At 36.9% G+C, this 27427-nt stretch overlaps 1 protein-coding gene across 6 annotated transcripts in view; it reads right to left on the bottom strand.

The window, feature by feature from the left end:
- Positions 1 to 6617: 6617 nt before the first annotated feature.
- Positions 6618 to 27427, bottom strand: part of ubr5 (ubiquitin protein ligase E3 component n-recognin 5) — a 75234-nt gene continuing 54424 nt past the window's right edge. For 5 of the 6 annotated variants that reach the window (XM_051719111.1, XM_051719113.1, XM_051719112.1 and 2 more), the window contains 18 exons: positions 22573 to 22806; positions 21598 to 21671; positions 21323 to 21495; positions 21131 to 21244; positions 18031 to 18248; positions 17812 to 17932; positions 17190 to 17535; positions 16185 to 16272; positions 15773 to 15917; positions 15529 to 15659; positions 14315 to 14375; positions 11980 to 12158; positions 11804 to 11888; positions 11558 to 11713; positions 11331 to 11444; positions 11005 to 11149; positions 7038 to 7123; positions 6618 to 6951 (listed from right to left, as the gene is read on the bottom strand). In XM_051719111.1, the coding sequence (XP_051575071.1) occupies positions 6739 to 6951; positions 7038 to 7123; positions 11005 to 11149; positions 11331 to 11444; positions 11558 to 11713; positions 11804 to 11888; positions 11980 to 12158; positions 14315 to 14375; positions 15529 to 15659; positions 15773 to 15917; positions 16185 to 16272; positions 17190 to 17535; positions 17812 to 17932; positions 18031 to 18248; positions 21131 to 21244; positions 21323 to 21495; positions 21598 to 21671; positions 22573 to 22806 (2683 nt within the window). In that variant the 3' untranslated portion in view covers positions 6618 to 6738. The remainder of the gene's footprint in view (positions 6952 to 7037; positions 7124 to 11004; positions 11150 to 11330; positions 11445 to 11557; positions 11714 to 11803; positions 11889 to 11979; positions 12159 to 14314; positions 14376 to 15528; positions 15660 to 15772; positions 15918 to 16184; positions 16273 to 17189; positions 17536 to 17811; positions 17933 to 18030; positions 18249 to 21130; positions 21245 to 21322; positions 21496 to 21597; positions 21672 to 22572; positions 22807 to 27427) is intronic. The other variant, XM_051719114.1, reaches the window with a different exon arrangement.

The raw sequence follows: 27427 nt of genomic DNA, 5'->3' as shown, positions 1-27427 counted from the left end.
GCAGAAATGCAACCAAAAATGACAAAAATTATTGCCCCAGTATGGAAAAGTTCATAGTTTTTATAATCGATTTATCAAATTTCATCATTTCAAAATAAGAGTCCCCGGTGTGTTTTGCGCTTGTTTATACTACCAAATCATAATGTTTTCTGGTTAGTTTTGGGGTTTTGGTTGAACAATAAACTGCATCAGGGATTTTATTCATTTAGGACTCTTTGTCTGTGCCTGTCATAGTACATTTTTACATTCTATAAATCTATTTTAAAAACTATCGGCCAATTAATCAGTTATTGGCCTTTCCCACCAATACTCCACCACAGGTCGACCTCTATACTGTGTGTGTGTGTATATATATATACACACACACACTGTATATTAATGGCCATATATCAGATTTTTGTATGAGTGTATGTGTATTCATGATGCCCACTCCAAATATTAAATGTTAATTTTAAATGCAAATACATTAAATGCCACCATTTATCCATAGACCCGATATTGAAGAACTGATTATTTATTAATAAAAAGTATGAATATCGGTGTATATACAGTGGTGTGAAAAAGTGTTTGCCCCCTTCCTGATTTCTTATTTTTTTGCATGTTTGTCACACTTAAATGTTTCAGATCATCAAACAAGTTTAAATATTAGTCAAAGATAACACAAGTAAACACAAAATACAGTTTTTAAATGAAGGTTGTTATTATTAAGGGAAAACAAAATCCAAACCTACATGGCCCTGTGTGAAAAAGTGTTTGCCCCCTAAACCTAATAACTGGTTGGGCCACCCTTAGCAGCAACAACTGCAATCAAGCGTATGCGATAACTTGCAATGAGTCTTTTACAGCGCTGTGGAGGAATTTTGGCCCACTCATCTTTGCAGAATTGTTGTAATTCAGCCACATTGGAGGGTTTTCGAGCATGAACTGCCTTTTTAAGGTCATGCCACAGCATCTCAATAGGATTCAGGTCAGGACTTTGACTAGGCCACTCCAAAGTCTCCATTTTGTTTTTCTTCAACCATTCAGAGGTGGACTTGCTGGTGTGTTTTGGATCATTGTCCTGCTGCAGAACCCAAGTTCGCTTCAGCTTGAGGTCACGAACAGATGGCCGGACATTCTCCTTCAGGATTTTTTGGTAGACAGCAGAATTCATGCTTCCATTTATCACAGCAAGTCTTCCAGGTCCTGAAGCAGCAAAACAGCCCCAGACCATCACACTACCACCACCATATTTTACTGTTGGTATGATGTTCTTTTTCTGAAATGCGGTGTTACTTTTACGCCAGATGTAATGGGACACACACCTTACAAAAAGTTCAGCTTTTGTCTCGTCAGTCCACAGAGTATTTTCCCAAAAGTCTTGGGGATCATCAAAATGTTTTCCGGCAAAAATGAGATGAGCCTTAATGTTCTTTTTGCTCAGCAGTGGTTTTCGTCTTGGAACTCTGCCATGCAGGCCATTTTTGCCCAGTCTCTTTCTTATGGTGGAGTCATGAACACTGACCTTAACTGAGGCAAGTGAGGCCTGCAGTTCTTTGGATGTTGTTGTGGGGTCTTTTGTGACCTCTTGGATGAGTCGTCGCTGCGCACTTGGGGTAATTTTGGTCGGCCGGCCACTCCTGGGAAGGTTCACCACTGTTCCATGTTTTCGCCATTTGTGGAAAATGGCTCTCACTGTGGTTCTCTGGAGTCCCAAAACTTTAGAAATGGCTTTATAACCTTTTCCAGACTGATAGATCTCAATTACTTTCTTTCTCATTTGTTCCTGAATTTCTTTGGATCTCGGCATGATGTCTAGCTTTTGAAGATCTTTTGGTCTACTTCACTTTGTCAGGCAGGTCCTATTTAAGTGATTTCTTGATTGAGAACAGGTGTGGCAGTAATCAGGCCTGGGTGTGGCTAGAGAAATTGAACTCAGGTGTGATAAACCACAGTTATGTTTTAACAGGTGGGGCAAACACTTTTTCACACAGGGCCATGTAGGTTTGGATTTTGTTTTCCCTTAATAATAACAACCTTCATTTAAAAACTGCATTTTGTGTTTACACAAAATATTGACTAATATTTAAACTTCTTTGATGATCTGAAACATTTAAGTGTGACAAACATGCAAAAAAATAAGAAATCAGGAAGGGGGCAAACACTTTTTCACACCACTGTATATATATATATATATATATATATATATATATATATATATATATATATACAGTTGTGCTCAAAGTTTGCATACCCTGGCAGAAATTGTGAAATTTTGGCATTGATTTTGAATATATGAGTGATCATGCAAAAAACTGTCTTATTTAAGGATAGTGATCATATGAAGCCATTTATTATCACATAGTTGTTTGGCTCCTATTTAAATCATAATGATAACAGAAATCACCCAAATGGCCCTGATCAAAAGTTTACATACCCTTGAATGTTTGGCCTTGTTACAGACACACAAGGTGACACACACAGGTTTAAATGGCAATTAAAGGTTAATTTCCCACACCTGTGGCTTTTTAAATTGCAATTAGTGTCTGTGTATAAATAGTCAATGAGTTTGTTAGCTCCTTGAGTTTATTACTACCATCAGTGTTGGGTGTAAACTTATTGCAAAGTAATTATTGTAATCAAATTTCTTTTTGTAGTACAAATAGTAGTATAGCACATTGCATTTCAAATTGTTGTGATCTGGCTACATTTACTGGCTTTTAATTATTTCACTTGAGTTACACATATTTCTAAAATAATTTTATATACGTAGAATGTATTTAAAACATGAATTACGTTAATACGTACATCTGTTTGTGTTTTTTTGACACCCCCTCAAGTCAATTAACAAGAAGGAAATATAGACATTAATTTCAATTCGTTGGGCACAAAGTGAAGTTTTAAAAAAGTCATCAGTAATGTAATAACCTTTTTCACTTAATTAATCTGATTACAATTTTATTAAAGTAATTAGTAATTTGTATCAAATTACTTTTTTTGAGTAACTTACTCAACATTTTATTGGCTGAACTTGTTAGTGCACTGTATGATTTAAAAAAATTAAAAAATTGCATAATCACGAACGACGTAAAAATAAATTAAATCTTTAGTCATAGAAGAGTAATAATAATAATAATAAATGTGTATGTCCGACTTTATTTGGTTGGCTAGAACTTTTTGTTAGTGTACTTTATAAAATAGGATTTTTAAAAAGTATTGAATAATCACAAATGACCAGTAAATGTCATTGAATTTTGTTGGTCAAAAGGTACGGGCACCCTGATTCTTCCAAGCACGTGGAATTGCGAAAATATTAATCATTGACATTAAATACTGCTAATTTTTCTTTCATTTGTAGCTCCTGGTCAGATGAAGTCCTAAGAGCAACGCTCTCCTCGCAAAAACTCACGATACGACAATTTTGACTGAGACAGCTAATGCAGGCGTTCGCAGTTGCAGTTATGGCAGCTCTTGGTCATATGGAAGACACCGTAGAAGCAGAAGTCGTGAGAATGACAGGTAGAGTATATGTAGATTTTATTTTTTTCTGATTTTCTCCCCAATTTGGAATGCCCAATTCCCAATGCGCTCTAAGTCCTCGTGGTGGTGTAGTGACTCGCCTCAATCTGGGTGGCGGAGGACGAATCCCAGTTACCTCCACGTCTGAGACTGTCAATCCGCGCATCTTATCACGTAGCTTGTTGAGCACGTTACCGCGGAGACATAGCGCGTGTGGAGGCTTCACGCTATTCTCCGCGGCATCCACGCACAATTCACCATGCACCCCACCGAGAACCACACTATAGCGACCACGAGGAGGTTACCCCATGTGACTCTACCCTCCCTAGCAACCGGGCCAATTTGGTTACTTAAGAGACCTGGCTGGAGTCACTCAGCATGCCCTGGATTCGAACTCGCGACTCCAGGGGTGGTAGTCAGCTTCTTTACTCGCTGAGCAACCCAGGCCCCTGAGTATTTGCAGATTTTAAAAAGTCCAGTAAAATTAAATTTGAGTTTGGATGATTAATCGCCACCGATAGCTGCTTTTAGAATGGTTATCGGCAAAAATCCACAACAGTTTATTATTCATTTTGGACCATTGTCATAGCAAGGAAAGACTAAGAAAAAAAATTTAACATTCAAAATTTATTTTAAAAACTATCGACCAATTAATCAGTTATTGGCCTTCTCCACCACCCAAATTATCGGTATCAGCAAAATCCAATAATGGTTCACCTCTAATTAAAGTAATGAATTCTCTTCTAGCAGTAATTTCTTGAGGAAATTAACTTCTATAGAAATTGGTCATCCAAAAATAAAAATGAATAATTTTCACAACATTGTGTGTTCCAAACTCGCATGATTGACTCTTCCACAATTTTGATTAATCTTGAAGGTGTGCTGCACTTGAACACGAACACAAAATGTTCTTAAAAACACTTTAGTTTTCCTGAATCAGATGATGTCACTGAAAATAATATAGCATCATGGAACGCTAAACCAATCGAATTGGGTTCAGATCGGTGCAAAAAGTCATCCATATTTGGGCAGATAGATATGTGATTGCATATGGCCACCAGGAGATGGCGCCAAGTACATGAAACAGACTCAATGATGACTCAAATGGCACAGAATGAAACTCATTCTGTGAAATCTCATTACTAAAATAATGTCTGCATGCTATGGAAACCTTTAGTCATTGTTGTGTTTGCATGTGTAATTAGAACTTATGTACAATTATGTTTTTATTTGTTTGGAGAGATAAATTGGGCATTTGGACACTAGGATAAATTATATTTGTAATGCTATAACTTTTTATTGCTTTGACGTATCAACACAAAATGTTACTCACAGGTTACATGATTGGGAACAAAATCAGTTTTTCAGACTTACCTTATTAACACCCTGAGGTATATATCATCAAATTAGAAAAATAAAATTCTGTTTAGTGAAAATAACAAAAGTACATTTCCACTTAAGTCTATAGGTATTTTTTTAGTTTAACCATCCATGCATGCACATTTTAATATTATTTAAATATTTGGCAAGTGTTCTGAAAGGCCTGAACTGGAACATAAACGGTCATGATAAACCTTTCCAGTATGTATTTGTATGATTTGAAACTTGTGTAAAAACCAGGTGCCCCAAATTTAAAAGTTTAATTTAAATATAATGGCAAATGTTCTTAGGGTTCCTAAACATTCCTGAAGGATAAATATTTAAGATAAAAAGTCAAATCGCAGCCACTGTAAACAACCTTCAGTGAAATTTAAGCTATTTAAAAAAAAAAGATTTTTATTAATTATATGTTCGGATTATACCATTATGCTTCTCCTTAAGGCATTATTTAGTATGTGTATTATGCACTCCATACAGTAATTTTCTGTATGGATTAAAAAAATGCATAAAAAATCAATTTTTATTTCTGACAGGAGAGGACACCACTCACAGAATTAATTTACATAATGAACTCAAAAGAAACAAGAAAACTCTAACTGAAGTCCATCAAGACTAGCGATAGCGGACACGGGTACATAGGAAACTGACATGAAATACTTTCGGAAAAATACTGCATCTAAAACTAAACATCAGTTTGCCAATTCTTTTATAATTATGCATGCAGGGTTTATGACATTTTGATTGCTTGTTTTTTTTTTCTTTCCCCAATTTGGAATCCCCAATTCCCAATGCGCTCCAAGTCCTCGTGGTGGCGTAGTGACTCGCCTCAATCCGGGTGGTGGAGGACGAATCTCAGTTGCCTCCGCGTGTGAGACCATCAATCCGCACATCTTATCACGTGACTTGTTGAGCGCGTTACCGCAGAGACCTAGCGCATGTGGAGGCTTCACGCTATTCTCAGTGGCATCCACACACAACTCACCACGTGCCCCACCAAGAGCGAGAACCACGAGGAGGTTAACCCAACGTGACTCTACCCACCCTAGCAACCAGGCCAATCTGGTTGCTTAGGAAGCCTGACTGGAGTCACTCAGCACACCCTGGATTCGAACTTGCGACTCCAGGGGTGGTAGTCAGAGGCAATACTCGCTGAGCTACCCAGGCCCCCAATATTTGTGCTTTTCAAATTTCATGTTACACTGCTGAACAATTTAAAATGGACTAGTGAAGGCAAAAAGATGGTTGAAAAACAGCATTTAAAAATTAACCACTACATTACCTTGTACATTCATTATATTTAACAGATCTCAACTTTGATTTAAAAAAAAAAAAATGCATATTCATCTGTAATATAAGCAAAAGTCCTTCAGAATTGAAAAGATGAATAAGAACCACAACACTACTTTGCATCCAAGTTTATTTTGAAATTCCCTACTCCATCTATACAAGAAAAAAATGACTTTCCACAAAGGCAGCAGTGAACTCTCAGTGATTTTAATGTTTAGGGCAGAAAAAAAAAAAAAAATCATAATCACAGTGTAACCTTTCTTTTTCTTTAAATACTCCTGCTGTTATCTTTGGCTGGGGTTTGGCGGACAGTTTTGACTGTCGGGCCAGATTCTCAGAAGTTACAGTTCAAGCCGATGAAGCTGCAGGCTTCAACTTTACATAAGCCAATGCAGGAATGTCGTGTTATACTCGGACAACTGAAAAAGAAACAAAATAAGAACAAGCCGTCTGTGTTTGCAACAGACCAAAAAAAAAAAAAAAAAAGACTTTTATATTTCATAAAATTGTATACACAAAAAATAAATCTACAAAAATTGAACAAGTAATATTACACAACATGTTTTTGTTCAACTACACAAAGCCGAAGTTCTTGGTCTTGATGGCTAGTAAAAGTTTCTGTTTGAGAATCTGTTTGGAAGAGTAAAGTGGCACGTAAAGGCGAGAGATGCAGGTGTTGGCGGTGGGCAGGTGCTGGTCGTCTGGGGGGCGTATGGTGATGGAGGGCATAGGCTGAAATCCTTCTTCACTGGCCGGCAGAGACGGACTGGAGGTCCAGAAGTATACCTGCGGGTGCCACATCGATTTAGTAACAAAGATCTGTTGTACTGGGCATTTATGTCAAATGGCTTTGAGTCAAGAAAAGGACGTACCAGATCTTGCCTCTCTGTCATGCTCATCTTCTCAACAATAGACCAAAACCAACGCTTGAACTGCAGCAGCTTCTCCGCATTTTCACCTCAAGTTGAAAATAGTAACAAGAAAAGTATTTAAAATGAAGTAAAATTAAAACACTTCAATAAGGGGAGGGGATCTTCAATTGAAGGATCTCGCTATCCATTCTTTAATGGATTTAATATGCAAAGTTAAACACCGAGATCCGTTCACTGCGTGTTGAGTTTGGTTTGATTGTTCCGTGTAATTTGAGTCCAAAGACGAGATCCACACAATCCATTTGTCATTGATAATGCCTCTTTTTAATGTCTTTTCAGGTCTTTACAGTCAGTTGTTGATCCAAAAAAAGAACGAAGGAACCCGTGCCACTCCACTAATAATATTTAAGTTTATCATTAATATTTGGTGAGCGAAATCAAAATGCAGAACTGCCGGTTTTCTTAAAGAGACAGTACTGTTTTAGCATTTGCTCTACAGATCAGTACAAATTGTGCATGTAAACGATAAACTTACAATATATAAATATATATCTGGTTGTGCTTCTCATGCAAAGGTCTATAATGTATCAGCATATAACTATAAATACTAATATATACATTGTGTGTATATATATATATATATATATATATATATATATATATATGTGTGTGTGTGTGTTGTCACGATATGGAAAATTTCAGTAGTTGGTACAGTTACCAGTGAAATTTCACAGTTCTTGATACCAATTTCTATAACACAGCTAAAATGTGCTAATATGGTAATGTGCTATTGAACTCAATGCTTTGGACTTTTTAAAGTTAAATTTCAACGTAAATAATGAATTAAAAACACTTAAGCAATGCATGCCTAATTGAGAAACACGAAGAAAACATGCATATCTTTTGAGCAGGACCCTACTGAAATCTGTTTTATTGTTTCCCAAATCCTTTTTTCCCCTTTTTTTTCTTCAGAATTCCATATTTTAAAGTTTAAATTAATTTCATCATGAAATTGGTGTCTAATCAAATTAATTCTTAAAACTTTTAACAAGTGAAAATAGGGCAATTACTTTTCAACATGCCATTGCATTTTCAACAAACTTTCATTCAGTACAAATGCACTCTTGCTTGTGGTATATTGCTTAATTTTATTATTATAATTTATTAGTCATTATTTATTACTAGAGTGAATATTACATTTTACTATACAGTTGTAATATGTTTCTGTTGCAATTTCTTCCATTTCAGGCATCAAGCTTTTATTTTGACGTGAGCTTTTGATGGAAGCTTCACTTCTTCTCATGGATAAACTGCAATTCTGCATGGCCCAGTGTGACTGATTCAATGATATAAAAATATAGTTTACATGTAATAAAGCGCTTCACAGTGGATTAGTGCTCTGTTTTGTCATCACATACAACGCAAATGATTCTCAGTGTCTGTGGAGTTTCCAGTGTATGTGCGGTCTGCTTCACACATTCATTTAAAGCATGCAGCTCGCATGCAGACTAAGATTGCAGCCTTTCGCGGTTTAATAATCACACTAGGACATATTATGATTTTAATTTGATTGTGCATTTCAGTGTAAAAGGAGCAACAGAGCACATGCTCAAAATAATCACGTGAGCATTTGAAAACAGTCGCATGTCAGTTAGACAGCGTGCTGGTACCGAATGAAGTCGGTGATCGGTACTGCAGAAACACTGGTATTGTGACATCTTTTTATATTTTAGTACCGACTTCCCCTGCCCTGTATAATTAACAGCATTTGTCTTTTTCTAATTGCACATTTCGCGACTCATTTGGCCTTTTGTTTTGTTATACACAGTTGTGCTCAAAAGTTTGCATACCCTGGCAGAAATTGTGACATTTTAGCATTGATTTTGAATATATGAGTGATCATGCAAAAAAACTGTCTTTTATTTAAGGATAGTGATCATATGAAGCCATTTATTATCACATAGTTGTTTGGCTCCTTTTTAAATCATAATGATAACAGAAATCACCCAAATGGTCCTGATCAAAAGTTTACATGTTTACAAGTTTACCCTTGAATGTTTGGCCTTGTTACAGACACACAAGGTGACACACACAGGTTTAAATGGCAATTAAAGGTTAATTTCCCACACCTGTGGCTTTTTAAATTGCAGTTAGTGTCTGTGTATAAATAGTCAATGAGTTTGTTAGCTCTCACGTAGATGCACTGAGCAGGCTAGATACTGAGCCATGGGGAGCAGAAAAGAACTGTCAAAAGACCTGCGTAACAAGGTAATGGAACTTTATAAAGATGGAAAAGGATATAAAAAGATATCCAAAGCCTTGAAAATGCCAGTCAGTACTGTTCAATCACTTATTAAGAAGTGGAAAATTTGGGGATCTCTTGATACCAAGCCAAGGTCAGGTAGACCAAGAAAGATTTCAGCCACAACTGCCAGAAGAATTGTTCTGGTTACAAAGAAAAACCCACAGGTAACCTCAGCAGAAATACAGGCTGCTCTGGAAAAAGACGGTGTGGTTATTTCAAGGAGCACAATACGACGATACTTGAACAAAAATGAGCTGCATGGTCGAGTTGCCAGAAAGAAGCCTTTACTGCGCCAATGCCACAAAAAAGCCCGGTTACAATATGCCCGACAACACCTTGACACGTCTCACAGCTTCTGGCACACTGTAATTTGGAGTGACGAGACCAAAATAGAGCATTATGGTCACAAGCATAAGCGCTGTGTTTGGAGAGGGGTCAACAAGTATTGTGCTCCTTGAAACAACCACACTGTCTTTTTCCAGAGCAGCCTGTATTTCTCCTGAGGTTACCTGTGGGTTTTTCTTTGTATCCCGAACAATTCTTCTGGCAGTTGTGGCTGAAATCTTTCTTGGTCTACCTGACCTTGGCTTGGTATCAAGAGATCCCTGAATTTTCCACTTCTTAATAAGTGATTGAACAGTACTGACTGGCATTTTCAAGGCTTTGGATATCTTTTTATATCCTTTTCCAACTTTATAAAGTTCCATTACCTTGTTACGCAGGTCTTTTGACAGTTCTTTTCTGCTCCCCATGGCTCAGTATCTAGCCTGCTCAGTGCATCCACATGAGAGATAACAAACTCATTGACTATTTATACACAGACACTAATTGCAATTTAAAAAGCCACAGGTGTGGGAAATTAACCTTTAATTGCCATTTAAACCTGTGTGTGTCACCTTGTGTGTCTGTAACAAGGTCAAACATTCATGGGTATGTAAACTTTTGATCAGGGCCATTTGGGTGATTTCTGTTATCATTATGATTTAAAAAGGAGCCAAACAACTATGTGATAATAAATGGCTTCATATGATCACTATCCTTAAATAAAAGACAGTTTTTTTGCATGATCAGTCATATTTTCAAAATCAATGCCAAAATTTCACAATTTCTGCCAGGGTATGCAAATTTTGAGCACAACTGTATATATATATATATATCTGATATTTAGCATTTAGTACACATTTTTGATTGCGTGTCGATGAAGGGGTACATGAGCCTTATTGATGGTGCTGTGGGGTTACTTGCGGCAAAAAAAAGTTGGGAAACACTGACCTAGAATGATAGGTTTTAACTGATGTACCTCAGTGTTACCATTTGGTTTTTTTTGGTAATTTTTTGTCTTGTGAAAAAAAACAAGCTTTAAATTGTCAATATTTCAATAAATGTAATTTGTTCATTTGTCAAAAACATGTATCCAATTGTAAAAAACCAAACTAACCAAATATTTGAAACCGAATGTGTGAATGTTGTGAGGTAATTAACCTGTTAGTATTGTTCAAACAGTACAAATAAATACATACAAAAACATTATTAGTGCATCGTGAAGTATTATTTTCTCCTTATATTTTCAACGGTACGTTTCAATTAAAGCCGTTTGATCTTGGTCATAATGGGTCTTTTTCTTTCCTTCTACTTTCGCTGATGAGATTAACACTGATGTACCTGATTCATCGTTGAAGGAGGTGAAACTAATAAGCATCTGGACGTTGACTTCTCCACAGCCGTTGACCAGCAGTCTGAAGTCTTCTGCTGTCAGGTCCTCCAAAGCGTTCTTTGGAAGCACATCCAGGAGACCCTTCCTCATGGCCTGCAAACACAAAACCTTCACTTGCATGCATACATACTCAGATACATTAGGATATTTAATCACTCACAAGACAAGGATCGTGGGACTAGTCTGACATGCTCTCTAAGAAGGCTTATTAAAACTGCATTCAAATTTGTGCATTAAAACAATCACATTATTTCACAAAATGGAGTGCACTCACATGCAGAGGCTGTTCTGCAACGACCAGCATCCTGTGCTCTGCGTATCTCCTCACATACTCGTACACATTCAGAGGGGTCACAGGCATGTTCACTCCACCAGCCAACAGCTCCACCTGCAGGTCAAACACAACACTATCAGAAACATACACAGACCAGCTGCTCAAATGAGTTCCTCTTTATATAAACAGACCCTGATGGCAACAGAAAGTGAACATGCAGCCAGTACCTGTCCAGCTCCCTCCTCTTTGCAGAGGTCTATAGCGAAGGCTAGATCCATCGCTGCAAACACAGCCTCCGCCTCCTCGGTCTGAGAGTGACGAATCAGCTGCCGCAGGCTCTCGTACATCACCGGGTCAAAGAAAGCAAAGTCATGCCAGTTCACCTGCAACACAAGAGAACACATGCGTCAGAACACACAAATCTACACCAGCATTCTGCAGTGAACTGAGGTATTCGACACCTGGATATTCACCTTCCTGCCGAGCAACACCTTGATGACATGTCTGTTGAGAGTGATTGGACAAAGCTCGTTCTGCAACAGACATAAGCCCAGTATTCTGGAGACAGGAGAAAAAAAATATCAAGATTATATGTTTGAACTTGACAAGATGCTGGAGCTCTATTACTATTGTAGATCTTTCCTCGTACCTGCCGATGTTCCTGAAGCAGTTGAGTCTCGCCTCAGTGTTCTTGCCGGGCCGTGGGGAGTAGAAGCCCCTCTTACCCGGCTGGTAGAACAGAGGAGCATTATCATCTCCATCATCAGGGTCGTCCAGCTCCATGTCCACCACACTGCGAGTTGAACCATGTCTCTTCCTGTTCTCCTGCTGCAGGAATATAGAAATCATGATTTAAAAAGAGAACAGAAGGCTGTCTGACATGAAGCTAATTATTCCTTAAACGGGATGGGAAATAGTAAGGAAAATAACAATTCTCGTTGGTTACAAGGTTGTGGAAATGGCCGATAACCGATTAATCTGCCGATAGTTTTTAAAATCGATTTATTAAATGTTAAAAAAATTATTTGTCTGTGCCTATCATAAGACTGAGTCAGCATGAGTCCAAAATGAGTACAAATCCCAGATGCAGTTTATTATACAAGCCTGAAATACACCAGGGACTTTTTTACTATGATTTTTGTTGATAACCAATAGTTCCAAAAAGCAACTATCGGCACCGGTTAATCGGTAAAACTGATATATATCGGTCGACCTCTAGACTTAACAAACCTGTATACATTATATATATATTCTATGATTTTTGTTGATAACCAATAGTTCCAAAAAGCAACTATCGGCACCGGTTAATCGGTAAAACTGATATATATCGGTCGACCTCTAGACTTAACAAACCTGTATACATTATATATATATTCTATGATTTTTGTCGATAACCGATAGATCCAAAAAGCAACTATTGGCACCAGTTAATCTGTAAAACCGATATATCGGTCGATCTCTAGACGCAACTTACCAATATAATATATAACCAATGATTTTTACAATAACAGATAGTTCCAAAAAGCAACTATCGTCACCAGTTAATCGGTAAAACCGATATATCGGTTGACCTCTAGACTCAACATACCTGTATATTTAATATAAAATTTATATTCTTTGATTTTTGTCGATAACCGATAGTTCCAAAAAACAACTACTGGCATCAGTTAATCGGTTTTACCGATTAACTGAAAACATGGAGTGGTGGTGGTGTAGTGGACTAAAGCACTGAACTGGTAAGCGGAAGGTTGTTGGTTCAATCCCCACAACTACCACCATTGTGTCCTTGAGCAAGGCACTTAACTCCAGGTTGCTCCAGGGGGATTGTCCCTGTAATCAGGGCACTGTAAGTCGCTTTGGATAAAAGCCAAATGCATAAATGTAAATGTAAAACCGATATATCGGTCGATCTCTAGACTCAACATACCTTTATATAATATATAACCAATTATTTTTACGATAACCGATAGTTCCAAAAAGCAACTATCAGCACCGGTTAATCAGTCAACCTCTAGACTCAACATAACTGTATATATATTATACACTGTTCAGCCACAACATAAACCACCTGCCTAATATTGTGTAGGTCCCCCTCATGCCACCAAAACAGTGCCAACCCGCATCTCAGATGATATTCTTCTCACCACAATTGTACAGAGTGGTTATCTGAGTTACTGTAGACTTTGTCAGTTCAAACCAGTCTGGCCATTCTCTGTTGACCTCTCTCATCAACAAGGTGTTTCCGTCCACAGAACTGCCGCTCACTGGATGTTTTTTGCACAATTCTGAGTAAATTCTAGAGACTGTAAAGTGTGTGAAAATCCCAGGAGATCAGCAGTTACAGAAATACTCAAACCAGCCCATCTGGCAGCAACAATCATGCCACGGTCCAAATCACTGAGATCACATTTTTTCCCCATTCTGATTGTTGATGTGAACATTAACTGAAGCTCCTGACCCGTATCTGCATGATTTTATGCACTGCAGCCACACGATTGCCTGATTAGATAATCGCATGGATGATTGTTTTTACCAGACAGGCTGGTCTGAGTATTTCTGTAACTGCTGATCTCCTGGGATTTTCACACAACAGTCTCTAGAATTTACTCCAAATGGTGCCAAAAACAAAAAACATCCAGTGAGCGGCAGTTCTGTGGACGGAAACGGCTTGTTGATGAGAGAGGTCAACAGAGAATGGCCAGACTGGTTCGAACTGACAGTCTATGATAACTCAGATAACCACACTGTACAACTGTGGTGAGAAGAATATCATCTCTGAATGCTATTCTCAGATGCAGGTTGGCGCTGTTTTGGCGGCACGAGGGGGACCTACACAATATTAGGCAGGTGGTTTATGTTGTGGCTGATTGGTGTATAATATATATAATCAATGATTATTGTTGATAACTGATAGTTCCAAAAAGCAACTATTGGCACCAGTTAATCGGTAAAACTGATATATCGGGTGACCTCTATACTCATACCTGTGCTTTTTCAGGAGTGTCGAGCAGACCGAGGTCCAGTATACTGTCAGCGCCATTCTCCCTGTGAAAGACAGAAATAAGTTTTATTTTATTTTTTATGTAATTGTAATTATTTTCAGAGGAGATTCTAGTTAGATTTTCATTACTGTAATATAGTAGTTTACTGTATTGCAAAACAACCTGTAATAGAATTTTCCTTTCAAAAGGAAAATTATGTTTGATTGCCGTCTGAATTGAATGTGATTAGATAAAAAGGGCGCGTGTCACAAAATAACGCAATAAAAACACTTCTTTCTATTGCATTGTGTAGGGCTAAACGATCCATCTAAATAAAATCAAAATCAAGATATGACCTTGTATGAATATTCACCAGCACGTCTGTGATTTAATCAAACAGTCAGATCTGTTCTGAGCGCACATCAGGCAGTTCTGATCTGGCTCCATGAATTTCATCTCGTGCACAGAATAACAGATGTGTTTCATTCGATTCGATAACGTGCACGGAGCGTGTTATAATTACAGTGCTCTTAAGTCACTTTAATTGGCCACTACAAGTTACTATACAAATCAAAAACAACCTTATAACACCAGGTTTTTGTAGACAGAAGTGGAGATCAGAGCATTTCACCATTTTCGGAATAGGCGCTCATTTAAAGGCTATTGTTAACACGCCTTTACACAGAAAGTTCCTGCAATTTTTAAACAGATCCCATAGCAAGTTATTAGAGAAATATTTATTTTTTAACAATAATTATAATAATAATATAGTAATCATTAGTTATTATAAAGGCCTACTATTGTCATATATTTCTGTATTTTCTTAACATAGAAATAAAAACCATTATTACACAGTATTATATTAAACTGATGTCATTTTCAAGTTGAGTGGATACCAAAAAAAATAATGAGAAAAAAGTGGGACTCATCCTAAAGTGCACGGTCTGATGAATCCTTGACTGAATTAACTCACTGGATCAGTTCACATGAACTTTTGCAATGCATTTATCTTTTATAAATACATTTAAAAAAATAAAATGTTAATAATATACAAGATAAATATAAATAATAAAATACTACATTTCATGAAAATATTGCAAAAAATCTTAATCCACCTAAAGACAGTCTTCATTTTCTTTATGCAAAATATTCTGTTGATTTTGGGATGAAATGACTCGTACATGTTCTTAACAGGTTTCATATGATTGACCTCTGACCTTCCATGTGTTATGAGGAGCTCCATTGCTTCCTCCACACGAGCTCTGAGTGAGTCTTCACTGGCTAGCAGCAGCAGAAGTTGAGCGGGGGAAAGTTCCAGCAGCATCCCTGTGATTTTACTAGCAAATGCCTGTGAAGCAAAACACACGCTCAAACTCACATCACACACTGAATCATTTTCAAAAAGCTCCATTTGTTCCTTTAATATCAATATCAATACAAATCTGTAATATCAAGTAGTACCGGCTGCATGGCGTGCACTCGAGGGTACAGTCTCTCCCCTAGAGCTTGTCTGTGAGCGGGCAGCGGCTCCGGTTCATCACTGGGGTTCCCTTCTGATGCAGGCCTGAATGGCCGAGTGTCGATGGACAGCTGTCTCCTCGAATCCCTAAGGAAAAACAAACGCAAGATGTATAATTCAATGTCTATCTCATTAGATCGTTTGGGAGAGGCCTAGGGTGGAGTGACATAGCTAAATTTAAGTATCTAAATATTTTTCAGCTTTTTGGAGGTATTCCAATATCTAAATATGTATTTGCTCTGAAATTACATTCAAAATGTTTAATGTGCAGTATGATTGTAGTTGAAAACAATCACGGCATATTTTCTACAGTTTTTAGACAGTAGCGCAGTAAAGTGGTTCAGGTGAACTCACCTGTCTCGGTCTCGTCTGGATGCGGCTCTCAGTCCTCCACTCCTCCTCTCACGTTCACGATCTCTATTCCTCAAACGCTGCATAAGATCTAGAAACGGACAGAAAAACATGAGCATCACTTTCACTTAAGTAGAACAATTTTCACATCTTATAATGTGAAAAAGACCAAATTAATTGGGTAAAAAGTTGATAAAAACATGAGTTTCACTAAACATGAAAGACAAAAAAAAAAAAATCTGAAAATAAACGAAAAAAGAAAAAGAACGTTTTTCATTAAACATGAAAAATTCTAATTTTACGTAAAAGTTGACACTTTTTCATTTTATATGAAAAACGGCAAATTTACATAAAAATGTTTTCAGACAAAAATACGAATTTCATTAAACAAAAAAATACCACTTTACATAAAAAGTTGATAAACATATTTCATTAAACATTAAAAAAGGCACAAAAAAAAAAACATGAAAAAGTTTCATTAAACATGAAAAATTCTAAATGTACGTAAAAGTTCTGACATAAACACAGTTTTCCATTAAACACGAAAAATGGCAAACTTTCATGAAATTGTGTTTTTATCAGAAACCATTATTAAACATGAAAAATTCTACATTTATGTAAAACTTTTGGCATTTTATATGAAAAATGGCAAGTTTACATTAAAATGTTTTCAGATAAAATACGAGTTTCATTAAACATTAAAAAAGGCAAATAAACGTAAAAATGTTTTCTGATAAAAACACAAGTTTCAAACAAAATAATGCCACATTTATTTTAAAAAAGACAAAAGAAAATTTCTTTAAAAAATAAAAATGGCAACTGTACATTTTCAGATAAATAAAAATGTAAAAAATAAATTCTAATTTTTTTCTGTATAATTTAGCATCACAGTGATAGTGGCTCTTGGGTGCAGATGAGCAGAGATGGACTCTGACAATTTCCCGATCCCCCCCGTCTTCTCCCTATTGTTTCCAATATAATAAAAACAAGAACGTAACGTATACATACTGCTAGCCTGCATGCCCTTGCTGACACTTTGCACACAGTCCAGATTGGGCAGCTTGTCGTTGGAGAGGAAGGCCTGCGCGACAGCCGTATAAAAGCTGCGCGCCACTCCGCTGCCCTCTCCTGGTTCATCCTTAAAAGTGACTTTAACACGGTGTACAGCCATAGGTGTGGTGGTGCAGCGACGGCCAAAGTGAGCGTTGAGCTGTCTCATGGTCTGCTGGATGAGCTGCTCTCGGTCTCTGTCCACCTCCAGAGCAAGATCACGAGACTGAAGGTTCCTCAGCTTCTCCATCTCACGCCGGAACTTTGACTCCTTCACCTCAAAACCACCCAGTTCAGTAAGTATCTGTAACATCCAGAACAATGTAGATTTATTTCTGAAAACTTAATTCACCCATAATTGGTTTTAACCCATGTCAGAAACTATATATATATATATACACTGTATATAAACCTAGCATTTATGTCATACTTCACTGAAATCAATCAACATTAACTTTTATGTATTATTATGCAATTAGGCCTAGAATAGAACAAATCAGAACTATCTTAAATGTTCAGGAAAAGATCTACAAGAACACTCGCACTGCAAACTGCAAATGCAAACATGAGTTGTACTTACAGATCCTGGTTCAGCGCCCACATCCTCCATGAAGACGCGTCCAAACAGCTCGAGAGAGAGCCGCCAGCGGCCCAGCAGCATGTCATGAGAGATCACCATCCCCATAAAACTACAGTGTGGACTGGAGAAAGAAACCACATCAGAAACCTCAACCAAAAGATCCACTCATCATCAGGTTCATGTCCACTTATTAAATTAATAATAAAAGTGATTTCTTACATAAATGTGGGAAGGGGTGGGCCATCACTCTCTGTCAAACCAATCTCTGCCAGGAGGCTGCTCTTTAACTGGGCCGCCAGATCGTGAGGGGAGGGGCCTGGTTTGGAAGCATCCATGTCCTGCTCTGCAGTGGGCTGCTCCTCACCGCCCCTCTGCCGTGACTCCATACTCATCACATTCTTCATGTTTGCCGAATATGACATCTTTGTGGGTAGAATCTGGGATGAGAATTACCCACAACAATTCTTGTGCTGATGTGCCTATGGTAATTCACTCAAAATGCACCAGTTACGCAGACAAACTTTGATTGTAAACTCCACATACCAAGCTTGTTTTTTGTCACAATACAATCAGGGCTCAACGCTAAGGATTTTTTTCTATTGGCCCAGTTAGGCCAGTGCTTCAGATTTTTACTTGCCCTGCCAAAATGTTCACTGGCCCCAACACAAAAATGAAAAATAGCTGTTTTTACCATCATGGCTTTAATAAAATGTGTCCGAAGCTAAATATTTTTATACATTACGTTATTAAGACATGTTTTACAATTTGCAAGATGTAAATTACTAACGTTAAAAGTGCATCACTGGCCCGATTGGGCAAGTGACAGTTCCAGCAACTGGCCTGAATCTCTCTCACAGTGGCCCCGGGCCATCAGGCAGTCCCTACTGTCAAGCCATGACAATATAATTCAGTATATCTTGTATTATTATCTTAGTACTGATTTTTGTTGAAATAGCGAGAATGCCACGTGATAGTCTTGGAAACTTTATAATGGGTTGAAAATTATAATCACTAGGGATGCCCCAATTGAAATCCCAATATTTCTCTTAAATCTGCGATTGGCATTCAGGGCCAACCTTTTTGTAATGCACAAAATCACACACTGCTACTCTAATGAATGAGCACTTGCTCAGCAATTGAAGCATGATGTCGCCATTGGAGGGTCAGTTATTTGCAATTCTAAACATTCACAAATTTACACTTTCAGACAAGCTGTAATTCAGAGAAGCTGGTTTGTTTTAAAAATGCACATGATTTACAGTTGAAGTCAGAAGTTTACATACACCTTAGTCAAATACATTTAAACTCAGTTTTTCACAATTCCTGACATTTAATCGTAGAAAACATTCCCAGTCTTAGGTCAGTTAGGATCACTACTTTATTTGAAGAATGTGAAATGTCAGAATAATAGTAGAGAGAATGATTTATTTCAGCTTTTATTTCTTTCATCACATTCCCAGTGAGGTCAGTACTTTGTGATGGCCACTCCAATACCTTGACTTTGTTGTCCTTAAGCCATTTTGCCACAACTTTGGAGGTATGCTTGGGGTCATTGTCCATTTGGAAGACCCGTTTGTGACCGAGCTTTAACTTCCTGATGTCTTGAGATGTTGCTTCAATATATCCACATAATTTTCCTTCCTCATGATGCCATCTATTTTGTGAAGTGCACCAGTCCCTCCTGCAGCAAAGCACCCCCACAACATGATGCTGCCACCCCCATGCTTCACGGTTGGGATGGTGTTCTTCGGCTTGCAAGCTTCACCCTTTTTCCTCCAAACATAACGATGGTCATTATTGCCAAACAGTTCCATTTTTGTTTCATCAGACCAGAAGAAATTTCTTCAGAAAGTAAGATCTTTGTCCTCATGTGCACTTGCCAATGGTAGTCTGGATTTTTTATGGCGGTTTTGGAGTAGTGGCTTCTTCCTTGCTGAGCAGCCTTTCAGGTTATGTCAATACAGGACTTGTTTTACTGTGGATATAGATACTTGTCTACCTGTTTCCTCCAGCATCTTCACAAGGTCCTTTGCTGTTGTTCTGGGATTGATTTGAACTTTTTGCACCAAATTACGTTCATCTCTAGGAGACAGAAAGTGTCTCCTTCCTGAGCGGTATGATGGCTGTGTGGTCCCATTGTGTTTATACTTGCGTACTATTGTTTGTACAGATGAACATGGTACATTCAGGTGTTTGGAAATTGCATCTAAGAATGAACCAGACTTGTGGAGGTCCACACATTTTTTATTCTGAGGTCTTGTCTGATTTCTTTATATTTTCCCATGATGTCAAGCAAAGAGACACACATTTTTAAGGTAGGCCTTGAAATACATACACAGATACACCTCCAATTCAGTACACCTCCTATCAGAAGCTAATTGGCTAACTGTCTAAAGGCTTGACATCATTTTCTGGAATTTTCCAAGCTGCTTAAAGGCACAGTTAACTTAGTGTATGTAAACTTCTGACCCACTGGAATTGTGATATAGTCAATTAAAAGTGAAATAATCTGTCTGTAAACAATTGTTGGAAAAATGACTCGTGTCATGCACAAAGATGATGTCCTAAACGACTTGCCAAAACTATAATTTGCTAATATTAAATCTGTGGAGTGGTTAAAAAATTTGTTTTAATGACTTCAACCTAAGTGTATGTAAACTTCTGACTTCAACTGTACATATTAATGAATATTAAGGTGCCCATTTTCAAGAGTCATTTCGATAGAAATTCTGACTCGCTGTACAGTTAGAGACAGACAGGATACTGCAAATGGTATAGATGCAAAAACAAATGTGAGTATACTTGATGTAACGAGTTGTGACAGTCTGATGTGTGTGGAGCGATACTGACAGTAGACAGTGAGAGATTATCCGCGCTCTTTCACTTTCCACGCTCTGCACTGCAGGTGTGTTCAGTCGGTCATCAGTCATTAATCCCAGCGCTATTCTACGAGAACCCCGAATTAAATCATATGTATTTATGTCACAATACCACTAATAACAGAAATAATTTAACCTTCAATAATGGCACCATGTCTTCACACATTTGCTGAAAAAAATACGTGATTTTTGATACGACAAAATGCTAAACACAGCAAACATATCAAAAATACTAATGAGTTCTCACTAAAGCGGTTTTGGAGCTTGTAAGGGATACATCTTTCTTATTTTTGAACATATCTCTGCTGTGTGTGATGCTCTCATGGTTTTTACTGGTTGCCAGTATGTGCCACAATGATCTTTGATAATGACAACAGAACATTTCATAACGGTTTTCAAATTAAATAGAGGTGGCTCTATAAGATGTGAGCAGTATTTACCTGGAGGCAATTCATGTCCACAGTCAAATCTGTGAGACCTTTGCTGGCCATGTAGGAAGACGAATATAGACCTTGACTCGGCCGTCCAAACAAATCCTCCTTTCTGGCATTGGGCTGTGAGATGAAGACAACAAACAACAGAGTTAAATACAATTATCTGAAATGACATCACAAATAAAGGGCTTCACTGGCCTGCAGGAGATGAGGCTGGTCGGCTAGAGGAATAGCCTCAGCGAGAGGGACTTCAAACGGGTTTGGAGGAATGCATCCCAGGAAGGTCATCGAGTCAGACCGGCGGAAGAATGGATGATGTTGTCCCGCCTCAGCCGGGACTGGCTCCTCATCCTTATCCTGCAGGGTGGAGCCTGTGGAGTCAGAGGAACATGAGCAGAACAAATGAGGTTTGATTTGAAGGCATCTCTCGAGAGATGAAAACAGGGTGATTTTACATTCTCAGATGGACCCACTCTGATTGGTGTCTTCGTCATTCTCGTGCTCAGAGTCCTCGTTGTCCAACCCGAGTTCAAGCAGCTCTCGATTCCTGAAGCAGCAGACAGCAGGATGAAAAACGTCAATTTAAGTCTAACTTTCTTCCACACAAATGGGACAATTAGACAGCCCACACTAGGACTGGGAGATACATTGAATATTCAGGTAGATGCAACTCACGATATTGAAAGCATTAAACAGAGCTGTTTTAACAGCATATTCATAATTCATAAGATGATTTATTACATTTCAATGAATGACTTCAAAACTATTTCAAAAAGTAACTTGCATTTAAGAATGTTGACAGGAAGTCTTCGCGTGGCATTTTAAATATTTAAAAATTTTTGTACAAAATATATGTAGACAAATATTGCTATTTGTGACTCTGTATTTATGGAGAATGACACCTGCAAAAAAAATTTAACTACATTTAAATATTTAATTAAAATTCAACTTTCAATTGTGCATTTCCCCAAACATTTATTTACGTTTTATACTGTATTAATTTGCACTGACGAGTGCATTTATTTATTTACGCATTAATTTATGCACAAATATGTGGATTTGTTTTTCTTTGTGTATTTATTTATTATTTTTGCAGGTTTCGTCCTCCATAAGTAGGTACGTTGGCGCATACAAGTAAAATCAGTAAATATTATTCTTCCTTGTGTATATTCAGTGGAAAACCTCGATGATTATTTTTAACTACATTTTGTACTTTTTTTTTTACTTGCATTATACATTTTTAATCTACTTGACAACAATGGATGAAATAATGGTTCCTTTGGTACGTGGGGAAAAATAAATATTATCAACCTCTTAAGCCATTTCAGAGCAAAAACAATAACTTTGAGATATATTTTGAATATTGTCAAGAGGATAAAAGATAGATAACTGATAAACTGATTTAAAAAAAAAAAAGCTTTTTTAAAGTCACTCTTCGGGGAGATTACCTCTTCCTGTCCATCTGAGTGGTGTCGAGTGTAGTCTGCAGATTCATGGCTTTGATCCAATAGATGAGGGCCTGGAAGACGTAAGCCACGTGTTTGAGTGAGCACACATCCAACACAGGTAAAACATCGGAGTGTTCGTCATTATGTGAACGCATCAGAGACAAGGCGTAGTTCAAGAAGTCTCCGCGTGCTGACATCATCCCCTGACGAGCTGTCAGAAGTGTCGCGGCACGCCTGAAAAACAAAAGTACAGTTTTACATTTGACAGGGATGACATTTTGACAATTTGCTCTGCTTTAAAGGAACATTTTGATCTCAGTGAATTATTTCAGTCTGTTCCTCACATAACCTTGTGTGACCCCACATCCTCCTGCGAGGACATATTGTTTTTCACACAATTTATTTTCATTTAAACTGACTGATCTCTGTTCAGGACACTCTGGGCTGTCAGTAAAGGGTTAAACTTTCGACCCATCAAGTCATGTGACAAAACAACATGGCGCTGATCACAGCGGAGTTTGTCCTTGGGAGAAACACCAAGAAAACTACATCTGGTAAGAAACCTCATTAAGTTTTTATTAGTGCCCGGCCGATATATCGGCCGATATTAGCCTTTCACCGATATATCGGTATCGGCGTATATTTTACCGATATGCAAACTTTTTTTCAGAACATATAATGCAGAAAACAATGCTTTAGAATTGGTGTCATAGCGTAGTTTTTCCAGCAGAGTGCGCTCCGACTCCATTGTTTACAGAGCTGACTCTGAGCTGACGGTGGTTCTGCAGACAGGGCGGAGTTAAGCTGTGTCTCGGTAAGTTAACTAGTTTATGAAATACATACTGGAAACTTAAACAATGACCCCATCATTTTCCCTTTTCAACTAATATAACATTAACCTTGTCCCTGACAACCATGTCACTCATGTCTGTTTGATGTTAGCCTAGTTTGTCAGTGCAGACTGTAATGTAGCAGATTGAAAGGTAAACATCAGCACATCTTTTTAGACCTATATATGCCTTTCCTTTACACAAACTTAAATTAGCCGTCCTGTTCTGTAGACAAATAAAGTCGGCTGAATTACATTTTCTACACTTCAAGACTATAAACTATCAGAACTATTTGTCCAATGCGGAGTTCACTTTCCGAAAACGAGCTTTTGAACATTTTAAAACATTTAAATATTTTAAATCTAATCCTCTTTACCTCGGATCACTTTGCTGAGCTTCTTCAGAAAATGTAAATTGCATTATGACACAAATTATTTTTAGATGATAATCAAGTTCTGTTGGTCGTTAAAAGTTGTGGGACAAATATGTGGGACATAATGCAGTTGTGATGGTGATGCTTTAGATTAGATGATTGTTCAAAATAGCCTGTTGAATATCAGGAATGTATCATAAACACTGATGTTACACCACATCACTTTTTCTTTAATAGTTGTGCACACAGCATATGCACATCGATGGATGGTCCTTATACTAAGACTGAAAGTTTCCCCCACTACTTGGTGCAGGTTGCCAGCTTGAACAGGGCCATGATGATTTGCTTTCGGGTCGGAACCGGTGTCAACCTGCGATAGGTGCAACATCAGGACCAATATTACAGTCCTATCAGAAGGGCAACTGCTCCCTTTTGATTGCAATTCCTCCTCTTCTGATTGCATTTATTTGTGAAATTAAAATGACAGTAAGCTGGTAAATTTCAATGAATCGTCTCAATACTCTCCCCATTTTACCAAAACTTAGGGACAAAATTAGGGACATCTGGGAGGTGAAATAGTGATAAACACACATTTCTGTATGGAAACGGCTTAAGGGAAGATTTATTTTGCGACAAACCAAAACTTATGAGACAAAGTGTTTTTTTAGGCATGACGTCATCACGCACACCATTTTTATCGATATAAGGCCATTTGAATGGAAACAGGCAGATGCAGCAAATTTCGCAAAAACATTTTTACGCATTTTCACTTTGTCGATAACAAAATAGCGCGAAAAGTGGATGGAAACTAGGCTATTGTTGTCAGCTGAGTGCAAGCTAATGTGTAAACATGTATTCACCAAACTGTTTTGTTCAGGATTCACAGTTTGGTACCCCCTTCAACCGAACAATTCCAGTCATTGCATTTACAAAATGTAATATTTAAAAGTCTGGTTTTCCACCGTTGAAAGTTTCCCCTGAACATGTATAGCAGAATACGGTGTAACACCGCTGCTTATCGTGACAGTACTAAACAGTACTGATGTTTATTTAGCTATTTATTTTATTTGTATTTATTCTTTATTTTAATGGTCAGCATTTGACTGATACTAAACATACAGTACTGATGCTTATTTAGCTATTTATTTTATTTCTATTTATTTTTTATTCTAATGGTCAGCATTTGACTGATACTAAACATACAGTACTGATGTCTATTTAGCTATTTATTTTATTTTTATTTATTCTTTATTTTAATGGTCAGCATTTGACTGATACTAAACATACAGTACTGATGTTTATTTAGCTATTTATTTTATTTTTATTTATTCTTTATTCTAATGGTCAGCATTTGACTGATACTAAACACAGTACTGATGTTTATTTAGCTATTTATTTTATTTTTATTTATTTATTTTAATGGTCAGCATTTGACTGATACTAAACAGTACTGATGTTTATTTAGCTATTTATTTTATTTTTATTTATTCTTTATTTTAATGGTCAGCATTTGACTAATACTAAACAGTACTGATGTTTATTTTGCTATTTATTTTATTTGTATTTATTCTTTATTTTAATGGTCAGCATTTGACTGATACTAAACATACAGTACTGATGTTTATTTAGCTATTTATTTTATTTCTATTTATTTTTTAATGGTCAGCATTTGACTGATACTAAACATACAGTACTGATGTTTATTTAGCTATTTATTTTATTTTTATTTATTCTTTATTTTAGTGGTCAGCAATTGACTGATACTAAACAGTACTGATGTTTATTTAGCTATATATTTTATTTTTATTTATTCTTTATTTTAGTGGTGAGCATTTGACTGATACTAAACAGTACTGAGGTTTATTTAACTATATTTTATTTTTATTTATTCTTTATTTTAATGGTCAGCATTTGACTGATACTAAACATACAGTACTGATGCTTATTTAGCTATTTATTTTATTTTTATTTATTCTTTATTTTAATGGTCAGCATTTGACTGCATTTTATAATAATAATATCAAATATTCTTTGATAAAAAATATTTAAGAAATCAGCCTTCTGAGTACCTTTGCATAGTCATATCGTTGCATAATCGGTGAAAAATCCACATAAAAAAGGTCTTTTTTTCATTCCAGCTCAAAAATTTTATATATCGGTGAATTTTTCCTCTCTAAAATCGGTATTGGTCGGGCTCTAGTTTTTACATTAAAACCTGTTTGAGTCAAAAGATTCGATTCTCTTGTTTCAGCCAATATGCCATTTTGAAATTGAGTGATTTATCACAAAACGGCACACTGTTAAACACAATGAACACGGACGGGGACTAAAGTGCTATTGTTTCCCTTAAAAATCCTATATTTACTGTGCATTTTCACACTGAGAATTAATGGGTTCATCCAAAAGCTAGAAAATGTTGCTTTCAGAGGCTTTATATAGAGTTATGATGAAAATAAGGTGCATTTCAAACTGTTCTGAGACCAGTGCAGATAGACAGCATGACGGAGGTTAAGTCATTCACTGAATAGCGAGCAAGGGAGCATCCTACAGCTTTCCTATGCATCTAAGTGCATTCACTCCAAACATTCAACCACTTTTATTTTTTTATAATGTATACTTGTTATGAATTCAAAATCAGATGCATATTTCCACGGCAATCAAACCGATCGCAATGGAGAAAGGGAGCGCAATCATTTTCATTAAACTCGTGCAACATCATTCCTCGATTTCAGTTTCAATGTAATCAACTGTGCAGCTTTCATTTGCACTGCATTTACAGATGACTGTGCTGTATTAAACTAAGCATAGTGCTAAACATAATGCACAATAATACTAAGGGTCCTGATATTTGATAGCCCTCCTGATAATGCCAAATGTAATATCTGATTTCACTTGTAAATTTATCCTAATTTGGCAAACATTATTTAACTGGATAAACATACACATATGTTTTTAAAAGAATAGTTTAGAAACATGTCATCAGTGACAATACCATTCTAAAACTTACAATATTAATTTAAAATACTTAAATGTATGTATGTAATCAAAGACTGTGTACAAGCATATTTTTCAGCTTGGCAGAATTATTATTTCTATTTTGGTGTCGGCATTGCCCTCTGCTGGGCTGATTTTTCTGTAACACTCCATCATTGATGAATCATTTTATTCTTTAATGAACAGTACTTTTTGTTAAGTTTTACAAGTAAAGGAACTGTTTTGCATGTGTCATGACAGTAATAATAAATTCAAATTTAACTTTCATGATTCAGGCTTTGTTCAATGTTTTGTGAGCATAGAATCATGAATTAAGTACTGTAAACTGAACCAAATCCGTACACCCTTTATCATATTTTGTATTTTTTTTTAGAAAAATATTTGAATAAAATACAGGAAATAAAATATGTAATCGATTAATCGAAATAATCGTCGATTAATCGATTATCAAAATAATCGTTAGTTGCAGCCCTAACGTGTACAAGTTATACAGGTTTGGAATGACTTGAATACTTTATTTTATTTTTTAATCCCCTTTTCTCCCAATTTGGAATGCCCAATTCCCACTACTTAGTAGGTCCTCGTGGTAGTGCGGTTACTCACCTCAATCCGGGTGGCGTAGGACAAGTCTCAGTTGCCTCCGCTTCTGAGACCGTCA

The sequence above is a fragment of the Myxocyprinus asiaticus genome, chromosome 15 (genome assembly GCF_019703515.2).
Source record: "Myxocyprinus asiaticus isolate MX2 ecotype Aquarium Trade chromosome 15, UBuf_Myxa_2, whole genome shotgun sequence".
Lineage (NCBI taxonomy): Eukaryota > Metazoa > Chordata > Actinopteri > Cypriniformes > Catostomidae > Myxocyprinus > Myxocyprinus asiaticus.
This window is presented reverse-complemented; position numbering and strand designations above follow the sequence as displayed.